Source organism: Antechinus flavipes, chromosome 3, assembly GCF_016432865.1.
Source record: "Antechinus flavipes isolate AdamAnt ecotype Samford, QLD, Australia chromosome 3, AdamAnt_v2, whole genome shotgun sequence".
Taxonomy (NCBI): Eukaryota; Metazoa; Chordata; class Mammalia; order Dasyuromorphia; family Dasyuridae; genus Antechinus; species Antechinus flavipes.
Genome location: NC_067400.1, coordinates 360,477,250 through 360,489,370, shown reverse-complemented (window position 1 = coordinate 360,489,370; position 12,121 = coordinate 360,477,250). Strand labels below are relative to the sequence as shown.

General features: G+C 35.2%; 1 protein-coding gene across 1 annotated transcript in view; it reads left to right on the top strand.

Moving 5' to 3' along the window:
• The window catches only part of MAP3K19 (mitogen-activated protein kinase kinase kinase 19), a 58,455-nt gene extending 52,346 nt beyond the window's left edge, over positions 1–6,109 (top strand). The window contains exon 16 of the mRNA XM_051990632.1: positions 2,711–6,109. Coding sequence (XP_051846592.1) covers positions 2,711–2,777 — 67 coding nt within the window. The 3' untranslated portion in view covers positions 2,778–6,109. The remainder of the gene's footprint in view (positions 1–2,710) is intronic.
• The last annotated feature ends 6,012 nt before the right edge of the window (positions 6,110–12,121 follow it).

The window sequence follows — 12,121 nt, the reverse complement described above, 5'->3', positions numbered from 1 at the left end:
ACTTATGAAATGATTCATTTACTTTCTGTGCCTCAGTTTCATTAACTGTAAAATAAAGGAGTTTCATTTCTTGGTCTTTGAGTTCTCTTTTAGCTTTAGAGCTAGGATTTTATAATTCTGAGAGAATTTGTAATGTTTCACGAGCATAGTCCCTCACCTTTGCAAAGAGGAGAAAGATGTACTTTTTCTCAGCTCTTTTGGGTATCTAAAGTTAGTTGGTCATGCTAATTGTACAATATTCATTTTTTAAAAAATTCTTTGCATTTATATAGTTATAGACATTTATTGTTTTATTTTCCTAGCAATTACTTTCTTCTGCAACAGTTGGCATTGACTTTTCACTTGGATCTTTATTTGTGGGAGTAAATTTAGGATTCTAATCTCAAACCCTCCTTTACAGATGAGGAGACAGTTGTACATAAAAGTTGAATGACTTCCATAAGGTCACATGACAAGTAAGTGGCAGACCTTTGACAAATAACAAAGTTTTGCCACTCTAATGCAAGCCTTTTTTTTCCCTCTACTACACACTCATGGCTCTTTCAAACTATCTTTGGGCTACTAGGTAGCTCAGTGGATAGAACACCTGCTCTGGAGTCAAATATGACCTCAACTGTGTGACCCAAGGCAAGTCACTTAAACTCCAATTGCCTTCCCAATCCCTCTTCTCAAAACCAACAACTATCCTTCTTTTAGGAAATCAAGAAGAGAGTCATTAAATTAAAACTGATAAGTGACTTTGAAGATCATTTAGTCTAATTCTTTCATTTTATAGATTAGGGAAACAAGGATGCAGAACACACAGCTAAAATAAATTGAATAAGAGAAGTTTTAGTGAGATATGTGATCATTTTCTAACAATATTTGAAAGATTTTCATGGAAGAAACATTATTACTCTGTCCCCAGAGAGTATAACAAGGATTAGTGGATAAAAGTTTCAGGGAAGGAAATTTTGGGTCAAGAACAAGAACTTCCTAGCAAACTGAGCTGTTCAGAAATAAAATGAGTACTTTGAAATCAGGAAAATGTGAATGGGGGACAGGGGTCCTGCTTGGAGAGGAGGATGAGGAGTTTGGCTTTCTTTACTATAGAAAATCATCTTGTAGACCTGAGAGATTCCATTTTGGAACTGAAGTGAAAGATTGGGGCTAGAGAGGAATATTTCTAATCATAGAAGTGGTTGCAGAAACAATGCAAACAGATGAGTTCTCCAAAGAAGAGACTTAAAGAAGAAGGGACTGTCTAATGTTGGGAACAGGAGGAAGAAAAGCCAATTGAATGAATGAAAAAGGATTTATGAAATACTTACAGTTTACAATGTGCCAGGCCTTACACTAACTAACTCCTAGGGATGCAAATTCAATAAGCAACACAGTCCTTCCATTGAGAGTTCATATTCCAGTAGATGAAAACTACACATAAAGTTAAGCCTAATTAAGGAATCCCCTGACATCATGACAGGCATTCACAATTCATTCTATTCAAAGTTATAATTAAGTCAGTATGATCATTTGGTTTCAGCCTACCAGAAATATTCAATGTTGATTAGAAAAATGGGAACACTTCAGGAGATTCATTATTTGCAATAATGGAACCTAGGTACATAGGAGAGTAGTAAGTAGCTCAGGAGGGTTATTTTGGTGAGGGAAGTCACTAGGGTGGTGAGCATAGTAATAAGGAAAATTGACAAGTCCTTTCTGGGAATGATAGATTTGATTAGATCATTATTCCCAGAATTAGAACTGAAAGGATGGGTTGGAGAGAAAGCTGGAGTACAACAGCACTTGTAAGAAGATGGTTTGAGAGCAGTGTGTAACTGGGTGAGACTAAATATAGTGAACTCTCACTCATCTGAAAACTGGAACCCCAGAATAAGAACTGGAGTGCTTAGGGAGAGACTGGAGAACAGGAAGCTTGCATGAAGAAGAGGCAGAGGAAAGGTCAAAAATGGAGGAAGAGGATGAAAATACCATGTTAAGCTGAGAGAAGAGAGAGACTCCAGAAGGAATAATTAAGTCAGTATGATCATTGGGTTTCTAAGGAATGACTAAAGAATAGTCAATGGCTTCTAATGTTTCCAAGGATGAGGACTGATCAAAAGCTTGGTGACTGGGAGGCCTTTGATGCCCTTCTAGGGAATAGTTTCAACCAGATTGTAGAAAATTAAGGAGTTAATAAATAGCAAAGAAACAGAGACAAAACATTTAGACCACTTCTCAAAAATTTGACAGTAAAAGGATCTAATAGAATTATCATTAAATAATTGTTTTCTAAGTATTTTTCTAGCCCTGGCTGTGGGTTCAGACAATCTGGATTTTTGTCTGATTTTGTATTGTAATTAACTTTGTGATCTTGGGCAAGCCACTGAGCTTCCTTGGTCCTTAATAGCCTCACTCTAAAATAAGAGGATAAACTACAGGACTTCTGAGACATCTTGACATCTATAAAATTACAATTGTAGTAATTACCTCATTATTGTGAAAGATAGTGGCTTGAAAACTATCAAGTCCAAATGACTGTCAGGTGTATTTTTAGGAGGTTCTAGTGTCTTGAGGAAAAGGAGGAGAAGAGGCTTAGACTTGTGCTTTCATAGATATAAATTATTTATTTTACACTTTGTGTTTTGTCATTTTGGTAAGAGACTTCATTTCCAAAACAACCAAATATTACTCAGAAACTACTTTTCTAAGCTTTTACTTTTTCTAATAGGGACCAGCATGATCGACCATCTGCTCTGCAGCTCCTGGAGCACACTTTCCTTCAGAGGAGTCACTGAATGGATCTGGAGACACTCCACAGAAGTTCATATCTACAGATGTTTAGTTGTTTCAAAACTACAGGAAAGGAAAATTAAGGGTCATGGATTTTCTTGTTGGAAATCCAATCTAATCCAAACTTAGCCAAAACCTTTTTGGTTGCATCAACTGAAAATGTTATCATCATAGAAGAATATTCTCCCATTTGTTCAGGGCTTCATGGATATTTGAAGGCATATCACCTCAAGAGCCAGTTAAATTTTCAGTGTGAGCATTTGCATCTCAGAAATCTTCAAATGCTATAAATGAGGACTGATTTTATTGAATTTCTAGGTTTAAAATAATTGTGAAAATGTTAATAATGTAGTTTAAATTTAAAATTGTCTCATTTGGGGGGGGGAAATAGATTGTTAGACATTTATCAATACATCCCCTAATTCCATGTATATATGCAAATATATATTGTTTTTGAAACCCATTCTAATATTTCCAATGTGCTTGTGGTTTGGAAGATCTGAAATGTGGTCTCAATCTCTTGTGCTATAATTTAAACTCATTTTGTTTCTATGCTATTGGTTTTCTTATAAAAATCCTAATATGGGGACACCTAGATGGCACCGTGAGAACACTGGTGCTGGAGTCAGGACTCCGAGATTTACCTGGTATTGGGCCTGGGCCCGGACCCTATCCACTGCACCACCTAACTGCTCCAGCCTCAGACACTTACAAGCTGGGTTAGTCATTTAACCTTTAAAAACAAAACAAAAGTAAAAATCCTAATAGAAACCATGAAATTTTTATTTACATGTGGTGTAGAGGAGAAAAACAACAACAAACCTACCTCTTTATTTTGTACTTGGAAAGAGAAATAACAGATATTCAGAAGGGCGTGAAGTTGAGAAGTGTTAAATACAAGTAAATCAAGAGTGCTGTTCTGAATTGCAGCCCCTGTTCTTTCCCCATGGTTAGACCCTGTGGAGCTCAGTGACTCTGGCAGCCTGGCATGGCAAAATAAAAGGGTTTCTCATTCAGCAGAGTACTGGTTCTTGAAGGTCTCACATTATCTGATCAGAGCGATCTGTAGCTTACTCCTTTATAAATCATTTGTCATGTCACTTGGACTCTCCACATACATACTGTGGAAGAAGGGAAGGCAGGCAACCCAGAGATCAGGGCCAGGCAGTGAAATGGGAGGAATCATTGGGTGTGGGCACTAAGCTGGATAACGAGAAGGCAGAGGAAGATAGAGAAAAAGGCTAGGGAAGTGAAATGACACATCACTGAATGGGAATAACTTTTTATTTGAATAAGGTATCCAATAAAAGGGTGTTAATTAAGCTTACTTTCACATGACATATAGATCTGTAAACTATAAACTTGCCTCAGAGGTCTAATGATACATCACACACTAACCAACCTGGGTGAAGAGTATTTTTTTTTTAATTTAAAATATTTTTTAACTAGAAGAAATCTCACAACAATTAAGTGTGGAGACTACTCCCTGGAGTCAAGAAGACCCGAGTTCCAATCCTGCTGATGACACTTACTAGGGACAGGTCATTATATTAATAATTTGAGGCAACTCTTTAAAATTTACTTATTAAATAATAATTGGGTTTTGACTTGTGTTGGTATGGTGCTAACTCTCTTGCCTTTTTCTAACGCCTTTTTCTCTGGCAAAGGGGTGACCTTGTTAGCAGGACTTGCAAATCCTAACAAGTTGTAAAGACTTCAACTAGAACCTGGCAATAGGGAGAGGAAGGGAGTAAACATTAAGATACTCTGCGCCAGATTATCTCATTCAATAAACTGCATCATTCCCCTATGGATTAATTTAGCTAAATTCAGAGGCCTACAAATTTGATTGTCAGGAGATGAATTTTTCTTGACCCCAGAAACTCACGAAGATCTTTTACTAAGATGAACAGTCATGATGAAAATGATAAGAACGATAGACAACATTTATATAGAACTTGAAGGTTTGGAACCACTGAACTTAGTGACTCGCTAAAGGTTGTATGGCTAAATGCATACTTATGGCAGGAGCATAACTTAAAACTCTTAACACCAGCACTTTATCCATTATGCCATTTTTTTGACATCATGTGAGCTATGCATTTGTGTGTGCATTTGTCTCCTTTCCAGAATGTTCCAATGATTTATCTCTTCATTTTTCAGTCAATATGATCTAGTTTTGATGACTGCTACTTTATAATATAGTTTGAGATCTGGAAATACTGTTCTCTTTTTTGTTTTTTCATTGTATCCCTTGATATTATAGATTTTTTATTTTTCCAAATGATTTTTTTTGTTATTGTGTGTTCTATAAAGTATTAGTTTGATAATTGGTACAACACCAAAATTATGAGTTAATTTTGGTGGTATTATCATTTTTATTATATTAGCACAGCTCAATCATGAGCACTAAATATTCCTCTAAGTACTTAAGTTGTTCTTTAAGAAACATTTTATAATTGCATCTACCAAAGTAATTTTGAAGTTTTGGTAAATTGATCCCCAAGCATTTTACAGTTATCTGAAAAAGAATTATTCTTTATTATTGTCTCTTTGGTGTTATCATACAGAAGAGTTGTTGATTTTTTGAAGGTTTACAATGTAGCCTGTGACTTTGCTCACTTTGTTTCAATTAGTATCTTTGCTGATTCTCTGGCATTTTCTAAGTAGATCATGCTATGTAGGAATAGTTTTATGTCTTCTTTATTTATCTTTATACCTTTAATTTCTTTCTTCTTATTGCTATTGCTGGCATTTGCAAAAATATATCAAAATAATAAAAGGGTCAGAGGACTTTCTTGATTTATACCCATTTATTAGATTAAGTTCTCTCCAAAGTAACTGCTTCTTGCTTTGGATTCTTGTTAGTTCAGGGAATTTCAGGATAAACAACACTTGCATATAAAGACAGCTTTACCAAATGTCATTGCTACTCTTGCTAGCAGAGATAATCTTAATGTGTGACCATGAGCTACACTGGACAGCATATATGAGTGAGTTGAGGTCTGTGTGGATTTCAGTCACAGGCCCTGCATCCTTTAACCTCAACAGTAGGCTAATTTCTGATCTAATTTCAATCTTAGCATCATCTTTCAGAAGCTCTAAGTTTGAGTTCTATCCTTTGGGCCACTCTGGAATTTCCTGCTGTATTCCATAGTTGCTTGGGTTTCTGTAGAATTCTTTTTCACTTGAAGCAAGCTTCTTTCCAAGTATGATACTTATTGATTACATCATGGTCAGATCTGTTTTTCTGTTTTCACAGCTGCTTACAGAATTAATGAAGAGGCATAATGGATATAGTGATGGAATTGAAGTCAACTAGACCTGAGTTCAAAATCCAGCCTCAGATAACTGCTAGTGTCTTTGCCTCATTTTCTTCAACTGTAAAATGGGCACCTGATCTCACTCCTCTGGTTGTGAGGATCAAAAGAGATGTTTGTAAAGCACTTAGCACAGTGCTAGGCACACAGCAGGGACTTAATACATCTTTCCCTCCTTCATTCCTTCCCACTTCCACTTTCTTTTGCATGATTGGCTAGGACCAGCAATTTTTCCTTTTATAGTGCTAGGGTGGGTGGGGAGAGCTTCAAACTGATTCATTGATGTGGGAGGACCATACTGAGGCCATCCAAGCTATACTTTGAAACATAAGCTTGATAAGATCTGTATAGCATATAGTCTTGACTAATTTTGTTGATTAAGCTTTAATTACTATGTCTTTGATACCATAGATATCATTCCTATGTTTCTTTCTTTGGAGATCATTAGGTTGGTGAGATGGGGTATATAGAAAACATTTTACTATTCCACTTTGTTAATCATATAACCCACTAAATACCAGTACTCCAACATTTCTATGAAGCTATGATTACATCGATGTATTTCAACAATGCAGATCACAATCTTTGAAATGGAGCCTTCCAATTCTGTGAGATGCTTTTGCATGTTCTCCCATATATTCACCAGAGGATTCTATCCACCTTTTGAGTGAACCATCTTTAAGTACCAATGGGGCATGTGGAGAACTCCTCTTTGATCTGAACTCTGAGCAGGATCTCCCCATAGGGTCACAATCTTACGAAAGAGAACAATGGGGCTCAGAGAAGATAAAGAACTTGCCTGTGACCATACACTTAATAAGTCTTGAAGTATTGGAAGTCAAATTCAAAACACTACCAAATTCAGGAATTATACACACTCTTCTTGGCTTTCAAATTTCCACATTTCACTCTCATCTTGGAATTTCCCTTATAGGGTAGGGCCTTCTTACTGGGTGGCTTTCTTAATCTAGTTGGCTGGTTTTCAAATTTCTAAGGTACCTTTACCTCCCATCTCTTTTAACTTTCTCCAAGCATTCCTTGAGGCAGAAATTGTCTTTATGTTTATATTTGTATCCCTAGCACTTAGCACAGTCCCTAACACATAAAAGATGCATAATAAATACTGCTTTCATTCTTTATATCACACTGGAGAATGCTCTAGGACTGAGGAAAGCAAATGTCATTTCTATTCCTCCCATCCCACTTCACCTCCTTCCCAAAAAAGGAAAAAAAAAGTATCAATTTTCCAAACTATACTATAAGTGATTTTGACTGATTCCTAATCTAATTAAGCTTCCCTGATTGGGTAGTTTTGTGTGTTTGGAAAAGAAATCACTTATAGAGCTTGATGATTAGCCTCATTTCCTTTTTTGACAAGATTACTAGACTGGTAGATTAAGGGAAAATTACATAGTATTATACTTGGATTCTATCTAGACATTTGACCCAGTCTCATAAGATTCTTGGGTACAAACCAGAAATATACGGATATAATTGGAACCAACTACAAATGAATATGTCAATCTGGATGGAAATCATTATTGAAAGACATGATGATGCTCAGAAATGGACATGTCTTGATCAAAACACAGGGGGAAAGTAGAAGTCTGGATTAAAACTCACCTTTTGATGCCAAATTTAACATTTTGTTTTACATCAACACTTGCTTATATAGTGCAGCAAGAATATTTTTTAGCCAAATGCTGATCAATTTAGGAAAAGAGCGATTTGGATAAAGGCAGAGATCATCAACTGGGTTTAATACTCTGGAAAAAAAAATAGTAAGGTTCCAAAAAAGATCTTGGCAGATTACAATGGTCCTAATTTGAAGCCTTAAATCAGATTTTTAAAAACTGAATAGTTACTATGTATTAGACATCATGTTAAGTGCTAGGAATACTAAAGTATGCAAAAGTTAAAATGTCCTGCCTGGGAGGAAATTACAAGGTCAAATGTAAAATATTACTCTGGGTTTCAAAAAATAAGCTGCACAACTTATACCATCAGGAAGAACTGGGTTTTGATAACCAAGCCCATGTAGGGCTTTTTTTTTTTTTTTTGTAAATTGTCAACACATGTGTAATCTGAGAAGCTAATGTTCTCTATGCTGTTCAAGTTGTAGGAAATTACTATTCCAACAATGAAGATCACATTGCACTCTAGTGGGATTGCATCTGATATGCATTGTTTAACTTCATATTAGGAAGCATAATGACAAACTTGAGAAGTCCAAAGGAAAGTACCAGGATGATGACAAATTTGTAGTCTTATAAAAGATCTGTTGAAATAACTTGCTGGTTCCTTCACTGAAGTACTAGGTGTACCGGTATGTTAGACTTGCTTTACATGGCCTAAGAGGGTTTATCTAGGAATAATAGGTGGTTATAGGGATTAGATTTTGGCTGAATAAAAAAAAAAAAAAAAAAAAGATCCTCCCAACCCCCAATTTCAGTGATTCACAATTGGAACAAATTGATTCAAGTGGCAGGGGGGGATCCTTCTTGCTATAAAGCAAGCAGCAGCCAAGGATGTTGATATTGTTAAAGAATGTTAAGCTATCCTTGATGGGATGCCATTTTAAAAATCTTTAAATACTTGGGTTTTTGCTGCTCTCCTAAATATGTGTACAAATGCCCAACTTAATCTAAATGCTAATCATACTAAGGGGTTAAGTGACCAAAAACTCAAACCACACAATGCCTAAATAAAACATAGTCCCTCATAGCTTCACTCACTAATGAAACTAAAACTTCTCATGAATTAACTGGTATGATCTTTAGTTTTAACTATTCTCTCTGCTCTTAAATGGATAAAAAAATAATTTTAGGCATGAAATGCAACTAGCCTTTTCTCACCTGCCAGTCAATAATCAAATTCCACAAAATTTTAAGAGGTATAATCTCAGCTGATAGTAGGGGCAATTTTGTCCTACTTTTCCAAGGTTGCTGAACTAAGCATTCCACACTATTTCATCTAGGTCCTATATTAAAATTCTGGATCACTCCATATAGGGTCTTATAACAGTATAAAGGGGAGGGGTCATGAAATTGTGATTTCAGTAAATATTCTATTTGTATACATATTTTATATACCTATATACCTGGGGATCATATAAAAATTTCTCAGGTGAAGAGGTCATAAGTGGAAAAAGTTTAAAAAGCCCTGATTTAGACCAGCCCTTTCATTGTAGAGGTGGGTAACCATAGCTCACAGAATTGAATTGACTTGTCCAAAGTGGAAAGGAACCGAACTAAAAGTTGATTCCAAGTCCTGAATTCCAATTAAATGGTCTTTCTTTCAAACCGTGTCATGTTCTTACACACTCTGGCGTTTTCATTACTTTTTTGTGGGTGCACATTTGTGATGGTAACTTGATCCCATGGTATTAGAACTTCAGTTTTCATTATTCTTTTTGTGCTCACTTTTCCTTTCCTCCAAAGCTTTTATCAAAATTTACATAAAAATCAAGTTTCCCTTCTTTCCCAGCTCCTATTCAGTTGATGTTAACAGAAAAGGGGGTAGAAGAGGGCTAGCAAACAATCTTTTTACTTATTTCATTTGTAATGTGTTAAAATTAGATTCAACATTTAAGCAAGCAACAACCTTGTAAGACTATTAGATGCTAGAGAATATTCCAGGTTTAGATAAAATTTCTTAACAAAAATTCCATAATTAACAAAATTATAGTACATGTATGACAAATGGTAAGCACATTAAGAGTAAAACAGAACAAAAGATTTAGGAAGTACTTGGGGTACAACCTGGGATTAATGAATAAAAATTGGAAGGGAAGGAAAAGTCATTCTAATACAAAACTTATTTCAGTTGGGGAAATTGAGAGTAAGATAAGATTATCCAAACTTACACAGGGAGTAGTTGAACTGAGATTAAAGCCCAGTCCTTCAGATCACAAATTCAAGATTTGCTATTGCATGCATCAAAGGGTTCTCCCTGATTATAAGAATTCTTGATTGGCAAAGGAGTATGGCAATTTGGTGAGTTTTAAGAAATAATGAGCATTTCTGTGCTTGAGAATTAAGAATATCACACGCAGACTGCAAGTATACAAAAATACAAATCTTAATCCTATCTTAAAGGAATTTAACCCAATCTGTAGTCAAGTGGTAGAACAAGGACAGCAAGGTTGGAATGAAAAGACAAAGAATGGAGAACCAGCTAGGACTCGGTTAACAATTGGATGAGATGGAATAGAATAGCCAATTTAAAAGAAGGGTGCCTGGTTTAATAGGGCTGACACCAACTGAAATAAAGTCAGAAGGGGACAGATTTGAGTTTGAGATACCAGAGGTGCTAAATGGGCAAAAGATAAGAACAGTAATTGCTATTAGGGGTAAAATTTACAAAAGGCAAAATGTTGACAACCTTTAAAAACAAACAACAGAATTGAGTTCCGAACCAGCAGAAGTGAGCAGGCAAAAGTGGTACAGTAGAATGTAGTGTCTGGGAAACCAAAGGAATGGATTATGTATAGAATATGTGGGGTTAGTTTCAGTTTCTGAACAGCTCAAGGATGACCAGAATAAAGCTACTGGATTTAGCATTAGACATAGGTAGAAGTAGAAGGAAGTACACGATTCCTGGAATATATTTTCAACTCAAATTTATCCATGCTGATATTAACTTGTGTAATATTGACCTTATATTAACAAAAGACAATGCATTGTTAAATAAAAAGTAGTCTTTGACTTCAAGGCACTTACATCAAGGGAGTGGAGTGGGAACAGGGGAAGCAACAGGTACATTTTAGTATAGTTAGAACATATTAGACATTAATTTCAAAGCAAACATTCTTAACAGCTAACATCTGTATGGTTTAAAGGTCTGCAAAGTCTTTTGCATGTTATCTTATTCTCATGAACTTCTAGGGTGGGTGCTATTTTATAAGAGTAAATCTAATGACAGGTACAACGACTTGCCCAGGATCATACAGGTAGAATAAGGCAGTATTCAACTCAAATCTTCCAGACTCCAAATCTAGCACTCCACTAACTGCACCATCTAGATATGTACTGCAGTAACAGCAGGTTAATTATCTAGAGATCAAAATCAATTTGCACAATATTAGATCATAGAATGACTTTTGAGGGAAATCTTCCTAATTTTATCTTAATGACATCTCAATTAACTTGCATTTTCCAGACACTTCCTTTAAAAAGGAATTAAAATGTCAGAACACATTGCAGATTATAGCATATTTTCAGAGGTATGAAATCTTTTAGCTTTTTAAGGTGGAAATAAATTACTGATTTGACTTAGGAACCAAGTAACATTTCCTTTATTAGTAAGGCAGCAAAATCACAAGTCCTCTCGAACTTCTGAAGCCCTACAAGTCCCACTACTATTCTACTTGCAAGGACTGATGCCCTTTTGATAAGCTACTAAAAACTAATGGCAATGTTTTAAGGAAAATATTTAGATAACTTTTAGACACCAACCTCAATATGTGCATTAAAATCTATTTAACAATATGTTCTTCAAATTATATGCATTAAAATCTATTAAATCTTTAATAGGGATTTCCATAAACTTAGTAGCCTTAAGTACAAAGACTTTTATTTAAAGTGAATTCTTGTGAATCTTAGCAGCTATCAATTATTCCAATTACTGAGTTTTCAGCCCATTAGCTATTAATTTTCAAATTGAAATACTTTTAAGTCACTTATCTGGTTTCCTGTCTTGGCTATCTGAATTAGAGGGCTCATAATTTAACTTTTAATTCTACAAAGTGGACTGATTTAACAAGAACACAGCCTTTGTGATTACACCTCAAATTGAGGTCAATTTAATAATGTGCAGTCCATCACAACAGTCTAAAACTCATAGCTTCTGAACATCTATCTACAAGAGCCAACTTCCAGTATTTCTTTTGAGGTTGGCAAGTTTAAAAATAACCATCTTAGCAGGAATGAATGTATGTTAAATTAAATATTTAGCAAACAGTTTGACTTAGTAATTTTTTAACCTAATTATCTTCTTGTATATAGCAAGAAATCTGAACATAATTATTA